The following is a 26,053-nucleotide window of genomic DNA, read 5'->3' on the forward strand; positions in this document are numbered from 1 at the left end:
ATCAGTGGCCACGAGTCTGGTTAAACTCCCTTCCACAAAAAAGTTTTATCCTTATTGTGGGGTCACCAGTATGGTATTTGTATATTGAAATCATACCCCCTCTCAAGCGTCCCTTCTCCAGAGAGAACAAGTTCAGTGCTCGCAACCTTTCCTCATAACTAAGCTTAGCTTTGTTGCCCTTCTTTGTACTCGCTCCATTTCCAGTACATCCTTCCCGAGGACTGGTGCCCAGAGCTGGACAGCATACTCTAGGTGCGGCCGGACCAGAGTCTTGTAGAGCGGGAAAATGATTGTTTTATCTCTGGAATTAATCCCCTTTTTAATGCATGCCAATATTCTGTTTGCTTTGTTAGCAGCAGCTTGGCATTGCATGCCATTGCTGAGCCCATCATCTACTAGGACCCCCAGGTCCTTTTCCATCCTAGATTATCCTAGTCCATCATTTACAGATACTAACAAAACACTCACAGCGTAGGTTGGGGTTATAGGGAGGGTGCCTCAGGGGGCGTGCTCAAAAAAGCCTGCCATGTACAGAAATATAACCCACGGTGAATGAATAAGTTGCCTGTGCCCTGATATGTTTGTTATAGCATCTCCATTATAAATAACATCTTACTGATAACATGTTTGACCGATAAAAAAAAAAACTGATAAACATGTTGTAAGTGTTGACATTTTCAAAGAAGAATTAAAATGAACACTAGCACTGCATCTCCTATTACTATGAAGTAATTTATAGTAAGAACAAATGTTTTAAGGTAGAAAACATGAAGGTGACAAATTTAGACAATGAAATGTACCGGTAATAAGGAAGAGTTTGAAAGGCCACACAATGAATATAATTTCTGTTGATATAAAATCGAACATTATACATCTGTATAAGAATGGAATAGCTGGAGAAAAGGCATGTCTACAGTTAGAATGCTTTATTACAATTTAATTTTAGATACATTTACATTTTTACACGCTGTGCATTAAAAACCATGGTGTATTCAAAAGAAAAATTAAATTTGGATTAGCAGATTTTTCTTCATCACAGCTTTGCAATATGCAATCCAAAGTTTTATTCAAAAGGTCACAATAGTATTCTACCTCGTTTGCCATCTAGTGGGATGCGTTTTAAATCATGGGAAGAGGCAAAAATTAGCAATAGAACAAATGACAAAGCTTAAAGACCGCCTGTCTTAAAAAGTGTAAATGCCAACATTTCAACATTGTCAAAACAGATGCAATTATTTATGAAGGACAAGGATTCATTATTATTAAAAGGAACTAAAAAAAAAAAAGCAATGAGAACAGGCGGGCTCTTAATTGCAGAAGAGACACTGCATGTCTCTTCTGCAATAAAATACACCTACCTGCCTGTTCGCAATCCTGTAGAATGTACACTGAGCTGTCCATGAGCAGCTCAGTTTACGTTCTGGCACAGTGGCTGTGTACCAGGATGACTGCACTCCTGCACATGTATTAGAGTGATGTCATTCTGTGCCAGCCAATTAAGATGGCCAAGGGCCAAGTATCTTTGGGTATATCATGTGCCATTCCATCCCTGGTATCAGCATTAAAAAAAAGGGGGGAAATTTGGGACTTTAAATGAGGTTCTCACATAGTGGGTGTGTGTAAAAGGAAAAGATGTTTATTAACATGGAGGATATATAGATGGATCTCAATAATATAGAACAAGTAAAAATATCTGAATCATAAGGTTACACATATGGCATGGACATCAAGGATACATAATGATATCAACTTGGAAACCCATGACAATATGGCGATTACATATATAACATGGACTTCAAGGATACAAAATATTATCAACTTGCAAACACATGAATATATATATATATATATATATATATATATATATATATATATATATATATATATATATATATATATATATATATATATATATATATATATACACACATACACACATACATACACGTCCTTAGGGTGGCACAATGCAATAAAATGGCATGATGTAAAGTAATAAAAATATAATTGCTTGATAGACAGTAGACTAGGTTGATTACTGATATGGGTATGTGTTGGCATCCTAAATTTTCAGACGCGTTTCGTGTATAAAACACTCATCAGGGGCGGATGCTCCCGAATATCTAGAAAGATTGAAGTATAGTTAATCTAATGTGATACTAAGTATAACAGGAAAGGGCAGATATGCCAGTCCTGGATACTTACAAGCAAAGAGTAGACAATGGGGGTATGTTGAATGTGAGATCAGGGCCACAAAGAGGATGTCCGTCACAGTGCAAATCATACACCTTTCTATGCAGTTCACCCGACCATATATGTTATGCTATGGTGGGTCTGCCTGAATGTTAACTGAGCTACATAAAGCAGGGGTCCCCAACCACCGGGCCGCGGCCTCTCGTGCGGCAATCCGGCGGGCAGCATGAGAGAGCTGGTGGGCAGAAGGGCAGCATCGTTCTGTTCTGCCCTCACTGTGCATCTGCGGGCAGAAGAGAGATTACATCTTTCACTGCCCGCTCTCTCTCTGGGACACAGTCAATGCACATGTGCTGCACCTGGTGGCAGGTGACATGGCAAGTAACAATCTGCATCAGGTGGCAGGCGACAAGCTGCATCTGGTGGCAGGTGCCAAGCCGCATGTGGTGGCAGGTGACATGGCAAGTGACAGTGGCAAGTGACACGCTCAGGGCTCCCACTGATTCTGCATTATGAGGAGTTGAACTAATTTCATTTTATATTACAATGTAATAATAGAAATAAATGTGTTTCAATTATCCATATCAACACAGTGCCGTGATGATTGAAGCGCCAACACCAACCATTGTTCCGTCAAATTAGACATTTACATTTTCCCATGTAGATTAGTAGCTCGGTCATAAACCACATATAAAAAGAGAGGCAGATTAATCCAGGCAAACATTCAATGTAGGAGGTAAGTTTTATCAGGTCTGCATTTTCCATCAAGATTTCCTAAAAGATCTTAAACAGAATTTTATACTTTTTCAAATAGAAATCACAGAAATTTTTAATCAGGGGATTTCCTCCTTCTCATTGATAACATTAAAGATTTAGTCTTTCTCCATGCACACAACGTGCTTTTGCCATCCATGCATCCTGAAAAATAAAAACAGTAAAATAAAATGTACTAACACAACAGAAAAGGGGAAAAGAACCTCAGATTTAAAATATAGAATTGTATCTTAGACTGACGATATAGGTACTTGTGGATCATTCCTATTTACCAATTTTAAGCTTCTGTGCTTTTCAGAGAACATGGAACCATTCCCATGTCTCCTCGCCCATGAAAACACATAATTTCACTAATCCAAGGATAAACACACATGGTAGGGCTGATTTTAGGTACAAGCCAATTAATCAATCACAATAGTTTCGGATACTTGGAGAAAACCCCAAACAAATATGGGAAGAACATACAAACGCCATTCAGACAGAATCCTTAGTGCGATTCAAAGTTAGGAACTAAGCACTGAAAGAGAAAAGCACTAAATGATGCCATTTCTAAATGTAATTGCAAATGCAGACAAACCACATCTAATATCTATGTCACACCTCTTCAGGTGTCTGAAAAATAGAACAGTCCAAATGACTGCCCAAATGAAAACCTCTACAGACTACTCAATGCCTCAATTTTGCTTGGGGCGCAAACATTGCTACTAACATAAGTACAATATACAATACACAATACAATTCAGGGCTCATATGACATGCTCTCCAAATTCCTTCTGCCCTTCAGCAGTCTCTGTCACCTGCCTGCTCCTGCACATATGTTTCTCCTTTTAAGAATGATATAGAGCAGCAATGCAATTGTGGTGCGCAGGAAGGCACATTTCTCCATCTATGGTGATACTGTTCAAAAATGAAAAGATTCTGGGAGGAAATTTCACCATGGATACAAAAAAAAACAAACAAAAAAAAAAACAAACAAACACACAACCCTGAAGCCCATTCAACATAAGCCCCTTCACTATCTTTTCCATGATGTACCTACATCTATGAAATGGATAACATAATAAAGGCGGAGAGGTGGGTTCTCAACTTACAAGGTAAGCAAGAAAAATTCTGAGACATTTGGTCAGCATATACTATTCATATGATAGCCTGTGACTAATTCTTTTCCCACAACTTTTCATACAATGATCAATTCCAGGCAAGCCCTGTTAATGTGCCACTTGATTAAATTGGAGACACCATTTCTATGCTGATTATTCTTTCTTGTACCCTTATGCCCAGAAAAAAAAATGTCAAAATACTGAGATGATACTTCCTGAAAACCCCGATACCTACCTAATTCACTTGCCCTGGTATCAATTTATACATTTACCCTATGGTTGATATTTATTCTGGTATTTAATTTTTCCTCCTGTTTTTTTTTTTCTCTTCTCTATTTTTATATTTAGAGAGATAAGCAGGAACAAGGGTATGCCATAACCCAAAATGGTGTTAAAAAAAAAAAAAAAAAAACAACACACATCAGCACTAGAAAGAGAAGGGGCTCTCAAAATTTTCCAAATTTTGTCATGTTACAACCAAAAACGTACATGTATTTTGTTGAGATTGTATGTGATGGCCCAACACAAAGTGGCACATAATTGTGAAGTGGAAGGAAAATGATAAATGGTTTTCAAATTTTTTTACAAATAAATATCTAAAAATTGTGGCGAGCATTTGTATTCAGCCCCCTTTACTCTGATACCCCTAACTATAATCTAGTGGAACCAATTGCTTTCAGAAGTCACCTAATTAGTAAATAGAGTCCACCTCTGTGTCATTTAATCTCAGTATAAAATACAGCTGTTCTGTGAAGGACTCAGGTTAGTTAGTTAGAGAACCTTAGTGAACAAACAGCAATCATGAAGGCCAAGGAACATACTAGACAGGTCAGGGATAAAGTTGTGGAGACATTTAAAGCAGGGTTAAGTTATTTAAAAATAAATACTATCCCAAGCTTTGAACATCTCACAGAGCACTGTTCAATCCATCATCCGAAAATGGAAAGAGTATGGCAAAACTGCAAACCTACCAAGACATGGCCATCCAAGGAGAGCATTAATCAGAGATACAACCAAGAGGCCCATGGTAACTCTGGAGGAGCTGCAGAGATCCACAGCTCAGGTGGAAAATCTGTCCACAGGACTATTAGTCGTGCGTGTCACAAATCTGGCCTTTATGGAAGAAAAAGAAAAAAAGAAAGCCATTGTTGAAAGAAAGCCATAAGAAGTTCCATTTGCAGTTTGCGAGAAGCCATGTGGGGAACACAGCAAACATGTGGAAGAAGGTGCTCTGGTCAGATGAGACCAAAATGTTTTTTAGGCCTAAAAACAAAATACTATGTGTGATGGAAAACTAACACTGCACATCACCCTGAACACACCATCTTCACCGTGAAACATGGTGGTGGCAGCATCATGTTGTGGGGATGCTTTTCTTCAGCAGGGACAGGGAAGCTGGTCAGAGTTGATGGAAAGATGGATGGAGCCAAATACAGGGCAATCTTAGAAGAAAACCTGTTAGAGTCTGCAAAAGACTTGAGACTGCGGATGTTCACCTTCCAGCAGGACAACAACTCTAAACATACAGCCAGAGATACAATGGAACGGTTTAGATCAAAAGCATATTCTGTTAGAATGGCCCCTAGAAAGTCCAGAACTAAATCCAATTGAGAATCTGTGGCAAGACTTAAAAAAAAAAAAAAAAAAAAAAAAAAAAATCGCTGTTCACAGATGTTCTCCATCCAATCTGACAGAGCTTAAGCTATTTTGCAAAGAATGGGCAAAAATTTCACTCTAGATGTGCAAAGCTGGTAGAGACATACCCAAAAAGACTTGCAGCTGTAATTGCAGCGAAAGATTGTTCTACAAAGTATTTTGTAGGGCTGAATACAAATGCACGCCACACTTTTCAGATATTTGTAAACAATTTTGAAAAACATTTATCATTTTCCTTTCACTTCACAATTATGTGCCACTTTGTGTTGGTCTATCACATAAAATCCCAAAAAAATAAATTTACGTTTTTGGTTGTACATGACAAAATGTGGAAATCTTCAAGGGTATGAATACTTCACTGTATATGATTTACAAATTTTCTAACCTACCCTTGAAACAAGCAGCATCCTATACCTAGGAGGAAGGAAGCCTAGAGCTATTACCGCTATTAGACCGACTTCTGTTGAACTTCTGTGAGCATGCGCAGTACACATGGACCAAAAGTCATCTGGTTCCTGCTGAACCGCCTTAACACAAGGGAGGAAGACAAGGGAAAAAATTTAAGTCCTCCAACAACCCCAGAATACCCAAAGGAAGGGGAGCAGAGAAGGGGAAAAGTCTGCTACATTTAAGGAAAGGGTCAAGGGTTCACAGGTTGTGGAGTGAGCGAAGAATTGAGCTGAATAGCTCCACTCAATGACGACCCAAAGTTACCAATGCTAGATACCTGGAAAAACACCTCTAGGCAAGGTTTTTAGATGATGGAACCTTCAGCATTTACTCTTCCGGGAATGCAAGTGCTGTTAGCCAGGTCTGCAAGTGTCAGAAGACACTGAGAAGTAAGGTCCTTACTATGGAAGGGATCAGTAGAGACTGATCCCTGTTGACCTTATAGCTCAAGAGATATAGGACTGAGGAGAGTCAAGCATTGCAAGCTCTTGAGAGGGAAAAGGACTTACATTTAGGAAGGAGTAAAAGCTTAAGTGGGATATTAACCCCAAACATAGGACCTGATCAAAGGTCCTGGGGTGCAGAGAACCCAAACAAACCTGGGAAGATGCACAATGGGGTTCAGTAAAACCTAAATGGTGAGGAAGGAAGGAAGTGCCTGACCCAAAGGTCTAAATTGGAAGCTACAGCAGGGGGAGACCTGTACATAAACCAAGTAAAATTTCAGAGGATCCAGCAGGATAAACAAACAACGCCCCACTTATTACAGAAGTGGGGGGGGGTACACCTTTATGCAGACTGTTGAACAAAGGGGATAGAGGATCTCTGGATTCAAGATCTGCAATTTAAGTGGGAGGTAGGCTCTGACAGCCAAAGAGGTACTAACATTGTAGTAGTTGAAGAAGAGAGGTGGGAGTCCACCGCCATATCCACCGACCGATTTTGGTAGAAGCGCGATCTGCCCACGAATGGCAATGCTAATGATAGTATCAAAAGCAGGTCAGAATATGACGACTTCCACTGAAAGGAAACTGGAGACAGATGTTCCTCGGCATCCCAGACACAAAGCCAAAGTGCTCTATGTAGAGGTCGACCGATATATCGGCCTATATTTGGTGCTTTTTACTTAATCGGCCGATTGTGCTGATAAAAAAGGCCGATATAACTTCAGCGCAACTTGCAAATGACTTCTGTAATAGAAGTCAATACAAGTTGCCTGAAATTTTCTGTGAAGCTCTCCTCTCTGGGCAGCCTGCCAAATCTGATAAAAAGAACCTGAAGAGATACAATGGTTACACTTATGAATGAACTGTGTAGAAGCTCTCAGTTTAACCATTTAAAGACTAAATCTTTTCTGACATTTGTTGCTTACAAGTAAAAATCCTGTATTTTCTGCTAGAAAATCACTTAGAACCCCCAAACATTATATAATATATATATATATATATAATTTTTTTTTAGCAGATAATATTTTATGTCACGCGGTATTTGTGCAGCGGTCTTTCAAACACTATTTTTTTTTAACAAATACACTAATACATTTTAAAAAAAAACTAAGCAGTAAAGTTAGCCCATTTTTTTTCGTCCAAAAGTTTTGATTACCTATTTTTGTGTATTTAATATTTAAGATATAGTTTTTTTTTTTTTTCTTTATCTAAATTCTACATACAAGTGAACTGATTGGAGGTTTGTTTTGTTTAATAAATGTTTAAATGTAAAAAATTTTCTGTATCACTTAAGGTTGCTATCACACTGGAGCAGGCATGCGTTGACGGTAAAACGCTGCTAGTTTTAGAGGCGCTTTACCGTCATTTTAGCGGCGCGCTTATAACCCAGCTAGAAGCCGAGGAAGGGGTTAAATACGCCCCTGAAACGCTGCTGCCGAAACACTTTGCAGGCGCTACGGCAGTGGTGCGCATTCATTTCAATGGGCAGGAGTGGTGGTATACACCGCTCCAAAGATGCTGCTTGCAGGACTTTTTTTTAACGTCCTGCCAGCGCATCGCTTTAGTGTGAAAGCACTCGGGCTTTCACACTGAGACTGCAGGGCAGCCGTTTTACAAGCGCTATTTTTAACCCAAAAGCGCCTGAAAAATGCCCCATTGTGAAAGGGTTCTAACTGTTAGATTTTATGAGATGAAGGGGAAAAAAAAAAAAAAAAAAATCGCCATCACATATCGGCCACTGCGATTTCTAAATATCGGCCAGAGAAAAACCCATATCGGTCGACCTCTAGCTCTATGCATATGAAGAGATACCTTCCCAATGCATGACATGAGCCTAGATGCTCCTAAAGCCTTGCACACTCGATTGGATTTTCCGCAGACAAAGCGTCAGACTTTTGTCCGAAGGGCATGTGCCATGAACTTGTCTTGCATACAAACGGTACACAATTATCGGCCAACAAACACGAACGTAGTGACGTACTACGTGGAATTTCAGCTCTTGAGCGCCACCCTTTGGGCACCTTCTGCTAATGTCGTGTTTGGTGAGCACTGATTCCGAGCCGGACTTGTGTACACACGATAGGAAAAATCTGACAAGACCGCTGTCCGCCGAAAATGTACTAGCCTGCCATCCAACATTTGTTGGGGGAAAGTTGGCCAACAATTGTCTGATGGAGCGTACTAACGGTCGGATTTTAGGCAGTCTGTCATCACAGAATTCCCTGACAGAAATCCTATCGTGTGTACGAGGCTTAAGAGTCTGGTCTAAAAAACTGTCTCTTATCCACAAATTACTATTAAAATATCTACCAGCAACCAATAACTGGAGCATTTTTCTTTTAGAAGGCAGGGTTTTCTCTTATTTGGCAGGCATGTTTATGATTACTATGAGCATGATGTTCTCTTTGCAGCACATAGGCATATCACAGGTATTGCAAAAAACACACCACACAAGAGGGCGTTACTCCTTGTGCATTACCATCATAGAATTGAATAAATTCCAAATAACAAATTTTCTGTATCACTTATTACTTAAGGCTGCTTTCACACTGGAGCGGGTATGCGTTGACGGTAAAACACTGCTAGTCTTTGCGGCACTTTACTGTCATTTTAGTGGTGCTATTGGGCTGCTAGCAGGGCGCTTATAACCCAGCTAGCGGTCGAGGAAGGGGTTAAATGCGCCCGTGAAGCGCCGCTGCCGAAGCGCTTTGCAGGTGCTTCGGCAGCGGTGCGCATTCATTTCAATGGGCAGGAGTGGTGGTGCAGAGGTATACACCGCTCCAAAGATGCTGCTTGCAGGACTTTTTTTAACATCCTGCCAACGCATCGCCTCAGTGTGAAAGCACTCGGGCTTTCACATTGAGACTGCAGGGGTGCCGTTTTGCAGGCACTTTACAGGTGCCAAAAGCGCCTGAAAAATGCCCCAGTGTGAAAGGGGTCTAACTGTTAGATTTTATGAAATGAAGGGAAAAAAAAAAAAAAAAAAAAATCGGTATCATATATCAGCCACCGTAATTTCTAAATATCGGCATCGGCCAGAGAAAAACCCATATCGGTCGACCTCGAATCCTTACCATGGTGAAACAAGCAGTGAAGGGAAATTTTAAACACTGTGCAACTGTACCACAGTGAGGTACCTACTGGTGCTGCAGCCTGACTGACCTTACAAAGTTACTCCTCAGAGACTGGGTCACACCAGAGGCTGTGCCACAGCTCTGGACAGCATTTTTTTACGGCTAACTTATGCAGTACACAAAAGGTCTGGAAAGCATCACAATACAGATCCAAGTGACAAAGGACACATTCCAGCCCCCCATTCTTCCAGTCCAGCTGGGTCAGGGTACAGCTCCCAAGGCTGTTGAGGATACACTGATCTGCATAGCTGCTGTGTAGAGACTAGCTCAAACAGAGTATTGGAAGTCTTGATTATAGTCAAACAAAATAATAACTACAGTGTGAGTACTGAGTATTAGGAATAGGGAGGCTGATAGTTTATAGTTACTGTTTATCAGCAGAGCTGAAATAAAGTTGTCCAACTTCCTAGGACACTAGCAAAAACCCAAGGCATGGCTGGCTTTAGCATTTCCTCATGTGCCAAACTCCTGTGGGCAGCAGTAAAACTAAATTGTTTAAGAATTCCTTTGTCCCTCAATGGATAATAACTAAAGAATGATCCAGAATGATACAAGATTGACAAATGACATACATTAAGCTAGCAAGCAGGCTTCAGTAAAGTAGGTAGTAAACAGAAGGCAAATTCATTCACCTTTAAAGAGAGCCCATCATCCAGTCCATAGCGCTTTTGAACCATTTCAGAAACTTCCTTCTCAATGTTCTCCTGTGATGTACCCTTCACATCTATATAGTAGCAATCGGAGCTGGCATAATGGCAGGAAATTGCCTAAAATTAAAAAAAAAAAAAAAAAAAAAAAAAACAGTTTCTGAACTAAGTCTCACATTAGATAAACACTTTCTACATAGCATAATAGTGCCCTTTAAGGCCTAAATTCAGACAAAATGAAAAACAGAAAAATCATCACAATTAACATAACTTAAAGTCAGTAGGATGTGTCCATTGTGCTTAATATTATTATTATAAATACAGGATTTATATGGTGCCAACAGTTTGCACAGCGCTTTACAATATAAAGAGACAATATGATTACAATACAGTCCCATACAGAAGGAATAGGAGGGCCCTGCTCTGGTACAAAAGGTAATATCTGCGGGGGGATGATCTGATGTAGGTGGGTGAAGTACAGTTTTTAGGTGGAGGTGGGGTAGGCTTCCCTAAATAAATGAGTTTCCAAGGATCACCTAAAGGTGGACAAGAAAGGAGATAAATGGATATACTGGGGTAGGGAGTTCAAGAGAATAGGAGAGTTTCTGGAAAAGTCCTGGAGGCAAGCATGGAAAGAGGTAACAAGGGAACAAGAGCAAGATGGCTTGTGAGGAACAGAGAGAATGATTTGCAGATGAGGTTGGTGATGTATGGCTTTGTATGTTGTGGTTAGCATTTTGAATTTTATACACTGGGCTAGTGGAAGCCAGTGAAGGGATTGGCAGAGGGGGGCAGCAGTCATGGAACAGTTAGTAAGGTGTAGAAGTCTAGCAGCAGCATTCATGACAGATTGAAGGGGGGGATTAGCCTTTGTAAAGGTAGGCCAGTGAGGAAGGAGTTGTAGTATTCAAAGCATGAGATAACCAGTGAGTGAATGAGTTGGTCTGTAGTGTTGTAATGTTAAAAAGGGGAAAATTCTGGAAATGTTACTGCGGTTAAGGTGGCAAGATTTTAGCCAGTAATTGTATGTGGGGCTTGAAGGACAGATCAGAGTCTAGAATTACACCTAGCATACTGGTGTGTGTGTGTGTGTGTGTGTGTGTGTGTGTGTGTGTGTGTGTGTGTGTAAGGACCACTAATTGTGCTATTGACCGAATGGTAAAGTCAAGATGGGGGGATTGGGGAAGAGGAAATATTACAAGGTTAGCTTTTGACAGATTGAGATTGAGGACATGGTGCGACATCCATACTGATTTGTTGCTCAAAAAATGTGCGATATGTGAAGAGATTGAGGGAGTTACTGTGGATTACAGAGAAAGATCTGGGTGTCGTCAGCATAGAGGTGGTATTGGAAACCGTGAGAGGTTATCAACTGACCCAGGGAGGAGCGAGAGAATAGGAAGGGCCCCAAGGATGGAGGAAAGAGGAAGAGAAGCAAAGGCGAGTTATAGGTGACACTGAAGGTGTGCCAAGATTAGGCAGGAGGAGAACCAGAAAAGAGCAGTCACAGTGGAGTTTATTGATGAGAAGTGGGTGTTCGACTGTGTCAAAGCAGCAGAAAGTTATAAGAGTATACAGTATGTATGGAGTAATGACCATTGGTTTCAGCAGTTAGTAAGTCATTAGTAAGTTTTAGTAGGGCAGCTTCAGAGGAATGTTGCAGGCGGAGGCCAGACTGTAAGGGATCGAGAAGACTGTTATCAGCAACTCATACAGTTGTGGAAAAGGCATTCAAGAGGCTTGGAGGCCAACAGGAGAAGAGAGAGATGGGTATTAATTTGTTCAAACAGATGGAGTCCAGGATGGGGGTAACCAGTGTATGTTTGAGAGGTAAGGGAAAGGTGCTGGTGGTGGGGGAGAGATTGAAGATATGGGTTGGAGAATGTAGGAAGAAGCATGAAGGGGGCTGCAGCAGTTGTGAGGGGACAGGTGGTGAGCCTCAGAAGGAAGTTTGTCAATTTCCTCAGTGGTAACAGGGTCAAAGGAGGAAAGTATTGAGTGTGGTGTTGGACCTGGCTTATTGGTTGGAGGAGAAAGCAGAAAAACTGGAGATCTCACCATGAATTGTCATGATCATGTTTTTGAAACGATTAATGACCGATGTCCCTTCTTTTAGGTGAAATCCTTCTCCACCCATACCCCCCACCCGTTGCCATAATCTTAGTGTTCCAAGGGTTAACAGAACTAAGGGGCTGTCACAAGCTTTCATTTAGCAAGCTCAACTATGCCGCACTTTCTGCCCAGCTGATTAATTTATAGAAGGGGTGGGGGCATGAGCAGAGGAGGATTTCACCTAAAAGTGGCATCTGCACAAGGAACACATACTACTGACTGTAAGTTATTCCCTTTGAGATAGATATATATATAGATATATATATATATATATATATATATATATACACATATATATATATATATATATATATATATATATATATATATATATATATATATATATATATATATATATATATATATATATATATATATATATATATATATATATATACATATATATATATACATACATATATATACATACATATATATACATATATATATATATATATATATATATACACATATATACACACACACATACACACACACACATACATACATACATACACACAATTTCACTACTCCCCAGGGTTTATTATTTGATGCTCTCATTTACCTTTCTGAAGCCTGCAGTTTTGTTCATTCCAGATCCGTGGATAAGTGTTGGGTGGAAAAATACAGTGTCCCCCTTTTCCATTACCAAATGAACTCTGGGACTGTTTGGATCAAAATCACGTACCCCATGGTACATCTTGTTAACTCCTCCCTAGAAACAAATATTGTACTTAATGCAGGTTCTGGAATGTAAAATGCACATCAAAAAGTACACAGATATTATAAAAAGCAATGCACAACTATCTCTGTAATAAAAGACAAAATGGTCACACATGAGAAATGCAAAACTAGAACAGAAAAGCTCATTCAAAATTTCCTTTAAAATCATTTAAATTGTGGACTCCCATCGATGCTGGGGCATTTTCTACTCCCATTGGCCACAGTCTGGCACTCCTGAACATCTGAAAGGCAGGAAACAGGCTCTTTGTTTAGGAAGTTTGGAGACCCCTGGTTTAGATTACCAAATTCTAATTCATCAAGCCACTGGTAATTAATGGGTAACTCCACTTTCATGCGAGAAAAAAAAAAATTAGCAAATAAAAAAAAAAAAATACTACAGCATATACAATTGTGACGCCAGTCTTTTTGTAACCGAATGTTATTAAAATACTTTCCTTTTCAATCTGCAGCTCTGTAATTTTCTGTAAAATGTGATGCAATATGGCTACCTGGAGGCATTCTGTACACAGATGGTGTACAGAGCGCCCCCCAGATATGTCATTTCCTCCTTGGGTGATTGGCTTACTGATTTTCCCAGAAGACTGCACTAAGTTTCAAGTCAATTTTTTTTTTTTTTTGAGTATCCCCTGTAACAAAAATGTCATTTTTTGGGAGATGCCCTCAAAGGGAAAATTACATCTAAAAAGGGATGCAGACCCTGCAAACTTCCTCATTAGAGCCCTGCTGGATCAACAGCTGATGGATAATTATAATACCACTCCCATACAGATTCACTCTACAGAGTTACAGAGTTACTCTAAGGACACTTTTTAAAGCAGAACTTGGGACAGCAAAATTGCTAGGAGTTACGTTTTTTGGTAGAAGACATGCAATTGCCATTATCCTAGCAATTTTTCTGTTAGAATACACTGTGCAGTATATACCCCAGCTTGTTATCAGCATGTCAAAAATAGAGCTGGGTGCTGGGGACTATGGTAAATCATCTATGCCAGCCTTTTTCAACCAGGGGTGCCTTGAGTTTTTTCAGGGGTGCCTTGGTAAATTGACTAAAAATGTATCAAAAATTGTATACAAGCCATCAGGTGGATCAAGCCTGCCTTTTAGTTACACAAAGCCACAGGTTTTCATTATGCATCATTATAACTTTCTAGAGACTGGCATCCTAACAACCAATGACATAATCAGGAGTATGACTGTTGCCTCCACAGTATCGTTGTCTCTCCGTTGCCCTTCTCCCTCAGCACTGGGGTGACATTAGCTGACTGATGGAAAGAAATTGAGGGAGAAGAGAAACACTGGAATACTAGTCAGTACCAGTGTGCTAAAGTGTATTTGCTTTGGAAGAATAAACCACCTCTAACATTGGGTGTCCTACATGTGGATGTTGCTGCATTATGTAAAGCTATTAGAATAGTTTTTTACATTTTAGAATGGGTTGCCTCGAGACTTTCCATAATTTTAAAGAGTGCCTTGACTGAAAAAAGGTTGAGGAACACTGGCCTATGCTGATAAATATCATGCTCTGCCACACAACTGGTGCCCCAAGAGACAGTATAGGATTGTGGGGTTGCCATGTACAATTTACTTGTACCCTTTTTGTTCACCACCCTCTCTTGGTGAAAATTCAGAGCATATTATGAAATATTTAATCCTAGCCAAAAGACTGTGAAGCAATAAATCCAATTGAATCAAGAAATAAAGCATACAAAGGTAGCCTACCTCCCATTCTGGATAGTCATGTTGCTTTAGTTCACCTTTGTGTGTTCCTGGAATAACCACAAGACATCCATTGCTACGGTCAATACGTTCCATTGCTGTCCAAGCACAAACAACACGTTCTGCTGGTCTGAAGGGGAAATAGTGCAGATCTTGATGCATTGGATGACGAGAGGTCTTTTTACCTTGCAGGGAAGAACAAAATCTTGTATGCAGAAAGAATGAGAAGCAAAAGTACTGCTACTTAAATATATCTTTTTTTATAGTTCCGTATTTCTTTTAAGATTATGTTTATTAAAATTTTTACTCTAAAGTGTAAATAGACAGGGAATACAGAGCACAAAACAGTCACCAACTCCAAGTTAAAATGAAATACACATTGATGCAAAGAAAGACCACCTTATCCACTTGTGTAAACAGTGTGAGAAATCAGCCTGTAATCAGCCTGACAGCTGGATCTTAGCTATATTCCATCATTAGATGCTGTGACTAAATGCTGGTCTTGTAAGTAAAATATAAGAGAACAGTAAAGTACGAAAGACAAAAGATGCAAGGAGGGGGGAGCATAGAAAGGCCAGGAGCAAGCACCTGCCTACGAAGATGGATCTGTTATGGTCTGAGCCACAAAAAAGTATATATGGGACTATCAACTCCCAAAACCGTGATTTAGTACAAAAGTATATCCAGGAGCTCCAAATGTAATATAGCATATTATGGTTAAACAGATTCACCATTAGTTCCTCCATGCATCTCTGATATTGCATCTTGTCTATCCATTCCCTTATGGACTTTAAGGCTTTTTCTTTTGGAAGCTATTTTGTCAGAGAAGCTAGAGAGAAGAGCAAGTTGTAGAGTACTGTGTCCTTCAGTGGGCCTCAGGTGGTCATAAATATCAAATATGGTAGATCAGAACAAAGTGAGGTGTGAACATGCCAATCAAATACGCAACATTGTTTTACCTCCAATGTGTGTCAAGGATTTGTGAGAAAATGGTGTGTAGTCTACAGCAGCAACCTGGTAAGGATTTTAAAATTCTCTTCCTGTATACTGGTGGTCAAGAGAGAGTTTAGGAGCCAAGATAAAAGACTTAGCGACGACATCTCCTGAGAGGTCAGCCCCAATTCAATTTCCCATTGAGCCATGTAATGGGGGGACAGGGGACACATACAATAACAGAAGGTTATAAAGCGTAGAGACTGGGCGAATAAGTCCCTCTTTGTGTAAACATATTTTGAAAAGAGTAAATACACAAGGCCATTTCAACTCAAAGAATAGCAAAAGTCTCTGAGCTGAAGGAAAGTAAGCCAATGACCAGAACAAATCGGGTAAAGTCTTAGTAAAGCTGGTCATACATGGATCGAAATACGGCTGGTTTAGCAGGGACCTGCCGAATTTCAATCCATGCATGGGCAAGGCTGGTTGTACACAAGTCGATTAATTGACTTGTGTACAACCAGCCTGTTGGAATATGTTCTCTGGATCAGTGCCTGCGCGAATAGCTAGTGGTGGTGATGAGCGTATTTTTAAATCTCCCCGCTGTCAATACAAAGGCTCGGAGGGAGGGACTCCCCCATCCACATCAAGTGTGTGGATAGAGGGAATAGATTCATTTCCTGTCGTTCAACCCTGCTGAACCATCTATGGCCAGCTTTACTGCATATTAAACCAAAGCTAAAGCTACACCTTGCCATAAAATCAGACCTGAAAGAAGTACAGAAATAAAACACTAGATAGCCCCTTGTTTCCATGGATAGTTTAAGATAAGGGAGGAATCATAGCAACTATAATGTTCAGTGCTTGAGAGTCTCTGGCAGCAGGGTTAGAGACCATGTTTCCAAACTTTTTCAACAAAAGCCTTCCCATAGGCTTATATGTGCATTTAATATTTTTAACTATGCATATTTACCTGTAAAAGTCTTCTCTGTGTAGAACTTCAAAAGCCCTAAAAATGGTACAGGGCACCGCCATTTTGGATAAAATGTTAGCAGCCCCAACAGACTCAGTTGTCACTAAAATACTCTATTTTTCTGTGCTTTTGCCTAAAATTATGGGGACAAGGTTTTTAAGTAGAGACTGCAGAGACTCCTGCAAATTACTCCCATATCACTGGAATAAAAGATTAACTGACAGGGGGCTGCACATACAGGGGGTTCTTCCAAAGAAGTGGGGTTCTTTAAATAAGTGGCACTTCTGCTCTTGCACCATCCATCTGAACAACATCTTCTCTCTTCACAGGTAAACCTGCGTTTATACCTCCACATACCTTAAAACTGAATATTGCCTGACTGCACAAATGCTTATTTGGTAAATCTGTTTGTCACCACTGTTTCAACTCCATCTGTAGCCATGCTCACATTATTTCAATGTTTATTTAGCCATTAAGTCTTACCTAAATTATGGGTCCCTTATCTTTACAATTTTGTTCTTTTACTCCCCTTGCAGTTTGATTGTGGTGTGAAAGTTATGCCCTGCTAGCTGTGTTCCTAATATGCCCTCCTAATTGATTAATTGCCAGATTCAACCCACACCCAACACACAGTATAAAAACAAGGCCTTCCTTACGGGGGAACACATACAGGGGGCTGCATACAGGGGTTCTTCCAAAGAAGTGGGGTTCTTTAAATAAGTGGCACTTCTGCTCTTGTACTTTAGCGATTTGCACAAAGCAAACTATAAAAAGACTGCAGGTGACCCCATTTCCAAATTTTATCATCTTCTTCTCTGAAACATGCACTCTTTACCTCTCCTCCTTTTCACAATTGCTTCCTCTCTCCTCAAATTCTCTTTTCTACATCCCTCTGCTCCACCCCACAATCTGTACATATCACCCTCACTTCTCCCCTCCCCCTATTACTGCACTCATCACCTCTTTCTAACTCTAAGCCCACTTGCTAACATACCCCCCCAGGATACTGAAGCATGTCCCCTCATACAAATCATATTCTCATTTTACCTCCCTCACTCTTCTGCTTCTAATCGCTGGAGATATTTCCCCAAACCCTGGGCCCCCCTTATTTAACTGTGCCCAACACACCCATCACCCTACACCCTCTGGCAGTAGTCGCAATCTACACAATTTAGTCTCCATTCCTCTTCTTCCCAACACCAGCCTCCCCCTCTCCTGCGCCCTCTGGAACACCCGCTCTGTCTGCAACAAACTCACTGCTGTTCATGACCTCTTTGTCATTAATTCCTTTAATCTACTTGCTCTCACAGAAACCTGGCTCCACGAATATGACACCCCTTCTCCTGCTTCCCTCTCCTAGGGTGGCCTTCACTGGACTCACTCCCCTAGGCCTAATGGACGCAATACTATTCTTTCCTCCACACTGCCAAGCAAACCTATTTTACAACTCTTATTAACACCTTCTCATCCAATCCCCGTAAACTCTTCTCTACCTTCAACTCTCTACTTTGTCCTCCACTGACTTACTCACTGCCCAGGAAATCGCTAATCACTTCAAAAACAAGATTGATACAATCCGTGATGAAATCTCCACTCTACAGGTATCTCCCCCAGCTAAGACCCCATGTCAACAGGTACAACTGACACTCCCCCTATTCAAATCTGCTACTCCAGACGAAGTTGCTAAACTCCTTTCTATCGCCCACCTAACCACCTGTCCCCTGGACCCTATTCCCTCTCAAATGCTACGGTCACCCTCTGACCCCATCCTACACTCTGTAACCCACATCTTCAATCTCTCCCTCACCTCTGGCATCTTTCCTGATGCTCTAAAACATGCACTGGTCACTCCCATACTCAAAAAGCCGTCCTTGGACCCTACCAATCTTAACAACCTACGCCCTATCTCCTTGCTCCCCTTTTCCTCTAAACTCCTTGAACGCCTGGTTTACAACCAACTGAGTGACCACCTCATTAAAAACAACCTTCTTGATCCCCTTCAATCTGGCTTTCGCCCTCAACACTCCACAGAAACTGCTCTTTTAAAACTCACAAATGACCTAACAACTGCAAAAACCAACGGACACTATTCTGTACTCTTACTTCTGGATCTTTCAGCTGCCTTTGACACGGTTGACCACCCCCTCCTCCTCAAAAAACTTTACTCGCTCGGTCTCCGTGACTGTGCTCTTCAGTGGCTCTCATCCTACCTATCCCAACGCACCTTCATTGCCACTTACAATTCTACTTCCTCCACTCCTCTTCCCTTCTCTGTCGGGGTCCCCCAAGGTTCTGTTCTTGGACCTCTTTTTTTTTCAATCTACACCTCTTCCCTGGGTCAGCTCAATATCATTTCTATGTTGATGACACACAAATCTATCTCTCCACCCCTCAACTCACTCCATCAGTCTCCTCACGCATCACTAACTTACTAACCGATATATCTGTATGGATGTCACACCACTTCCTCAAACTCAACTTGTCCAAAACCGAGCTTATAATAATATTTTCTCCACCACATGCCTCTTCCCCTGACTTCTCTGTGAAGAGCAATGGCAAAACCATCCACCCATCCCCACGTCAGGGTGCTAGGTGTTATCCTAGATTCTGAACTCTCCTTTCAGCCCCACATCCAATCACTTTCCAAAGCTTGCCGCCTCAACCTCCGCAACATCTCTAAACTACGTCCCTTTCTAACCAATGAAACCACAAAGCTCCTGATTCACTCCCTGGTTATCTCTCGCCTTGACTACTGCAACTCACTCCTCATTGGCTTACCTTTGAATAGACTATCCCCCCTTCAGTCCATCATGAATGCGGTTGCCAGACTCATCCACCTTACAAACCGCTCAGTGTCTGCTAGCCCTCTCTGCCAATCCCTCCATTGGCTACCACTCGCCCAACGAATTAAATTCAAAATACTAACAATAAGTTACAAAGCCATCCACAACTGTGCCCCCAGCTACATCACTAACCTAGTCTCAAAATACCAACCTAATCAACATCTCCGTTCCTCCCAAGATCTCCTGCTCTCTAGCTCCCTCATCACCTCCTCCCATATCCGTCTCCAGGACTTCTCCCAAGCCTCGCCCATCCTCTGGAATTCCCTACCCCAATCTGTCAGACTGTCTCCAAATGTATCCACATTTAGGCGATCCTTGAAAACTTTCCTCTTCAGAGAAGCCTATCCTGCCTCCATCTAACAACTGCACTATTTTCTCCATTAGCTCATCCCCCACAGATATTACCCTTTTGTATAACTTGACCCTCCCTCCTAGATTGTAAGCTCTAACGAGCAGGGCTCTCTGATTCCTCCTGTATTGAATTGTATTGTACTTGTACTGTCTGCCCTAATGTTGTAAAGCGCTGCGTAAACTGTCGGCGCTATATAAATCCTGTATAATAATAATAACTGACCCAACCGCACTGAATTTTACCCCAGGTACATAGAAAATGGTTTAGTCAGGAACATTAGTAAATTAGAATGTACTGTGCATCAAGAGAAAGCAGGGATCATTTTGCAATTAGATTGCAAGAATGATCAAAGCCAGTCATATCAGTTAAATATTAATAGTTTGCCTTTAAATATATTTTATAATAAGCTTTAGGTACCGACTTGCCTGGGCGGCTACTTACCTGCATCAGGAGGCTTATTTATTAGCATTGTGTGCATGGACATAATGTTCGGACCAAGGAAGCATTCCACATAATTCAGAATCTAAGTAACAATTACATATATCTAGTTAAACCAAGCAAAATGTAAAAGACCGACTTTATAAAAGATGTAATTTCTAGGGTTTGGGCGCACTATAAATTAGTATGGCATTTGTGACTACTATCCATAGCAAGTTAGCAGCACAAACAATACAGCTTCTGATAAATAGTGCTGGGCGAACGGTTCGGGCCTGGCATGAGTTCGGGCCAAACATTGGCTGTTCGGCCCATTCGTCCAGCACCCAAATTTGCAGGGTGTTCGGTGGGTTTTCACCCAGCCGATTGCTCTGCACAGTCCATTTTGCGCCCTGATTGGGCAAAGCTTTGCCCAATCAGGGTGCAGTATAAGCTGGTTGTTAAGGAGTAGGGCCGGGAAGCCAGCCGTGGCGTCCTTAACAACCAATGAGTTATCAGCTGTCAATGGGCTTCCCCAGCTGACAGCTGAATAAAAAGGAAAAAAAAAAAATACGGCGTGGGGTCAAGAACCTCATTCCCACAACTGTGGCCAGCAACTGCGGGCAGATCCCCCCCATGTGAATGAGTATGGGGTACCCCTACCCATTCACCAAATAAAGTGTCAAAAAGTAATAAAAAGGAGTTTGACAATTCCTTTATTAAAAAAAAAAAAAAAAAAAAAAAAAAAAGTGTCCCACTGTAAATCCATTGTCCATCACGCCGTCTGCTGCACCTGAAAAATAAAAACACACTCCCGGTGACATGGAGGCTGGATGCAAACTGCAGGCTCCGCCGTGTGACAGTTCTTATATAGGTAAGAGGCAGGGCCACCTGGCAGCACCGCCCCCTTATGAGGTCACAAACCCCATACTCATTCACATAGGGGGGGAATCTGGGGGCCCCCCCTTGTTAAAAGGGGCTTCCAGATTCCGATAAGCCCCCGGCCGCAGACCACCACAACCACCAGCCATGGTTGTGGGGATGAGGCCCTTGTCCCCATCAACATGGGGACAAGGTGCTTTGGGGTGGAGGGGCAGCACGCACTCGTTCCACCCCCATGTTGAGGGCATGTGGCCTGGAATGGATCAGGGGGCTTTTTTTGCTGATTTTTTTTCTTCAGTCATTGGTATTGTGTAAACATTTTCATCTATTTTGTTCTTAGATTTTTTTTTAAATTTGGTACATCTATAAAAAGAACAATTTGCAAAATAAAAAGGTTTACTGATGAGTTGAAAGTTATTTTAGTTCCCAGATGGAAGAACCAATTTTGGTTACCATAAGGTTAATGAAAACCTGGCTTCACCATGTCCATTAAAGCTAATCACACTGGTTTAACCATTTATAAATCTCCAGAATGCAAAGGCCTATTGCCGAAATGTGATAAATGACGCTGGGCTCCAAAACCTAATTTTTAATCAGGAATAACATTAAATTGAACAAATTCAAGCATACTAATTCCAGAAATGCACACACTGCAGTACAGAACTGAGATGTACATAAACAAATCCAGAATTGCAAAGCTACTTTCAAGCATTAGCCATCTAAAAAGAACATAACACAGCCCCACCTAATGGCCAAAAAAGTCAATTACAGTAGAGTTGCAAAATTAAGTCATACTCAAGAAACAGATATTAGAAATCAACACTAGAGAATCTAAGACATTCTACCCCAATATCCTATTCATAACCAAATCTACTGGAGCCAACCCTGGTACATCAAGCCAACCTCCCCATACCCTGTCAAATTTAGCAGGGCATCTTCGATGCTGATAAATTACTTGTTCATATCAAAACCTCTTTAAATATACTGTATCTTTAGTAGAAGCCAATTACAAGGTGGTGTTATGATGAAATTAGGTTTCTACCAGGGTTGTAAAATTTGCTCTACTAGCTTCTTCTCAGTGATGTTCAGAATAAGGATCTATGATGCATATATAGCGCTCCTGCCAAAAAGTACAAAGGTTTTGGATTAGGGTTTTTCCCAGATTAACACCTTGTGCTTCTGAGTGTTATTGCATTCCAAATGGCCAGAATAAATATTCCTGCTAGTGAAATCTACTAATGCTTAAACACTCGACGCGCCTAAAAATGTGTGCAATATGAGGCCTTAGGTGCATTTTTTAAAGCAGAGCTCCACCCAAAAGTGGAATCTCTGCTTGTTTGCACCCTCCACTGCCACATTTGGCACTTTTTGGGGGGGAGCAGGTACCTGGTTTTGACAGGTACCCCCTCCCACTTCTGGGTAAGATCACCGATCTACGACATTTTCGGCCCCTCCTCCTTCCCTCTGCTGCCTTCTAGGACACACACAGGTCCCAGAAGATGGTGGAACCATTCAGAAAGCACAACAAGACTCGCACATGCGCAGAAGGAAACTCGCTGTGAAGCCTGAAGGGTTCACTGTCGGTTTCCCTTACTTACAAAGCCAGCGCCTGCACCTGAAGCGGATTGATGAATCGGCTTGTTGTGCCGACAGTGTGGAATCCCTGGATAGGCAAGTGTCCTTATATTTCCCTTCTAGATTGCAAGCTCTAACAAGCAGGGCCCTCTGATCTCTTTTGTATGGATTTGTATTGTAACCGTACTGTCTGCCCACATGTTGTAAAGCGCTGCGCAAGCTGTTGGCGCTATATAAATCCTGTATTATAATAATAATAATAATAATATTAAAAGTCAGCAGCTACAGTATTTGTAGCTGCTGACTTAATTTTTTTTTCCAGATTGGAGCTCTTCTTTAACCGCTTGGCGGCCACCTGCCGCAGTTATACTGCAGCAACGTGGTTCAGCTGCGCAAATCGTTGTAGGTGTACGTTGGTTCGTGCACGGACTTGTGTGGGCGTGGGAGCCCACTCGATGTTCGCTGGCGATAGTTCCCCTGCAGAGATAGAAAGGGGATCTGCCAAAGTAAACAAGCCAGATCTCTGTTCTGACAGGGGATTACACTGAGATCTTGTCTTTCTGCTATGCAGCCCATCCCCCATACAGTTAGTAAACACACCCAGGGAACACCTTGATCACCCCTGATGTTAGCCCCTCCCCTGCCAGTGTCATTAGTACAATGTCAGTGCATATTTTTAGCACTGATCACTGTAATAATGTCACTGGTTCCCAAAAAAAGTGTAAAAAATGTCAGCAACGTCGCAGTCCCGCTAAAAATCCCTGATCACCGGCATTACAAGTAAAAATAAATAAAAATGCCATAAATCTATCCCCTATAACTTTTGCGCAACCCAATATACGCTTATTGGGGTTTTTTTTACCAAAAATATGTAGCAGAATACATATTGGCCTAAATTGATGAAGAAAATTAGATTTTTTTTTCATTTTATTGGGTATGTTTTATAGCAGAAAATAAATTTCTTCAAAATTGAAGGTCTTATATTTGTTTATAGTACAAAAAAATATAAAAAAACCCAGCAGAGGTGATCAAATACCACCAAAAGAAAGCTCTATTTGTGTGGAAAGAAAAAACAAAAAAAACATTTTATTTGTGTACAGCGCCGCACGAACACGATATTGTCAGTTAAAGTAACGCAGTGTCGTATCGCAAAAAATAAGTAACCTGCATGAAAACCCATGGGTACAGCTCTGCACCTGCGCTGCAGGGAACCCACAGAGGAGCAGTGTTAAAGGTACTCTTTTTTTGCAAATTTCAACTTATTATGGGTCAATAAATATTGAATTGGCCAACAACTTACTCTCTGGTCCACTGCATTAAATAGGGAGCAATTAGAACTTCAATTGCGGGCAGTGACTGGTTGGTAATAAAGACCACTTAAATACTGTTTAACTAATATTAATAATTATTTACACCATTGGCCTATATTTATTTTGATTTTATGCCCTTTGCTGGCTACCACTGTTCTTAGAACTGCCTATTCCATTCTCATTTTTTATATCTATAATTGTTCATTAAAAAGTACACAGTGTTTAGGTACAAGCTAATGGACTGATGATATGATGTTGGTAAAATGTGTAGGATTAAACACTTACATGTTACGTTACAGGTTTTTATAATGAACTACATGTGATGATTCTTAATTTAAAAAAAAAAAAAAAAAATGAATACCAATACTAAAACTGTCTCTGGGATAACATACTAATGGTGAAAGCATTTTATATTAATTAAAAATTTACAGTATGCCAGCTATTTTTCAGATTTAGTATTAGTGTTGGTAGTCTTTAAAAATCTGTGAATTTACATCTAATAATTCAGCAGGGGTGAGGGCACCAAAATTGTAAAACATAAAGGATAAGCTGTACATCTGTTAATGTCATAGATAACTAAAAGGGTTACCTGTGGAAGACAGCAGTATCTGAAGAGTTCAGGAATCTCCTGAAATTCCTGAATCTTGGTAACAGCTTTCTGGTCTGGAACAAATTCTGATTTAGCAATGGCTACATCTCGCATGACAACCAATCCGGGTGCAGTCAGCTCTTTCTTGCACACCTTCTCAAACACCGCCCTATATGTTGTCATAAATTAAAAAGTAACAGTGGTTATGAAGAATTCTTATCTAATGTTATTTACCTTTACAAGCTGCTTATAATCTATTTTCCTTAAACTACAGCCCCCAATTCCAAGTTGGAACACACTGTAACATTTACATAAAAATCTCATAAATCAGATCTCATAAACCCAAATTTTATTCACAATAGAAAACATATCAAATGTTTATTAACCTCCTCCCGCCATCCGTATTGTAAAATTACGGCGGAGCGGGCGGCTCTCGTTCTGGGCCAACGTCATATGACATCACCCAGTCTCGGGGCACAGCAATCACGGGCACGCTGTGTCTCTGGGACACGGCGTGACCCTGATCTCCTTACCCATGTGATCAGCTGTGTCCAATCACAGCTGATCACATGTAAACAAGGAGATGCTGTTTATTGGCTCTGGCAGAGTGTGAGGAGAGGAGCTGATCAGCGGCATCTCCTCACACTGGACACATGTATAGGTAATCAGGGGCACTGATCATCAGTGCCCTGATTACAGTGCAACCCCAACAGTGCCCAGCAGTGATGCCACTCTGTGCCCATCTGTGATGCCAACCCAGTGACACCAATCAGTGCCCATCATTGATGCCAATCAGTGATGCCTTTCAGTGCCTGTCCATTAGTGCTGCCCATCATTGCCCATAAGGACCACATATCAGTGCCACCTAGCAGTGCTGTATATAAGTGCCTTCTCATCAGTGTCGCCTATCAAGTGTTTTTTTTAGCAAAAAATAAAAAAACCCAGCAGTGATTAAATACCACCAAAAGAAAAGCTCTGTGGGAAGAAAATGGTAAAAAAATTAATTTGGGTACAGCGTTGCATGACCGTGCAATTGTCAAAGTGTGATAGCGCTAAAAGCTGAAAATTCGCCTGGGCAGGAAGGGGGTGAAAGTGCCCCATATTGAAGTGGTTAAACTAAGGAAATGTATTTTTTCTTCTTAAAATGGCAAAAGTCATTTTGAAATTGATGACATCAACACATCAAAAAAGTTGGGACAGGGCCATGTTTACC

General features: G+C 40.9%; 1 protein-coding gene across 1 annotated transcript in view; it reads right to left on the reverse strand.

Annotated features, from left to right (window-relative positions):
• Nucleotides 1-911: 911 nt before the first annotated feature.
• The window catches only part of PHYH (phytanoyl-CoA 2-hydroxylase), a 61,657-nt gene continuing 36,515 nt past the window's right edge, over nucleotides 912-26,053 (reverse strand). Inside the window, exons 4-9 of the mRNA XM_073619511.1 lie at nucleotides 24,841-25,009; nucleotides 20,512-20,593; nucleotides 14,973-15,154; nucleotides 13,075-13,224; nucleotides 10,383-10,517; nucleotides 912-3,108 (exon numbers count right to left, since the gene is read on the reverse strand). Coding sequence (XP_073475612.1) covers nucleotides 3,055-3,108; nucleotides 10,383-10,517; nucleotides 13,075-13,224; nucleotides 14,973-15,154; nucleotides 20,512-20,593; nucleotides 24,841-25,009 — 772 coding nt within the window. The 3' untranslated portion in view covers nucleotides 912-3,054. The remainder of the gene's footprint in view (nucleotides 3,109-10,382; nucleotides 10,518-13,074; nucleotides 13,225-14,972; nucleotides 15,155-20,511; nucleotides 20,594-24,840; nucleotides 25,010-26,053) is intronic.

The sequence above is a fragment of the Aquarana catesbeiana genome, linkage group LG03, assembly GCF_042186555.1.
Source record: "Aquarana catesbeiana isolate 2022-GZ linkage group LG03, ASM4218655v1, whole genome shotgun sequence".
Classification (NCBI taxonomy): Eukaryota; Metazoa; Chordata; class Amphibia; order Anura; family Ranidae; genus Aquarana; species Aquarana catesbeiana.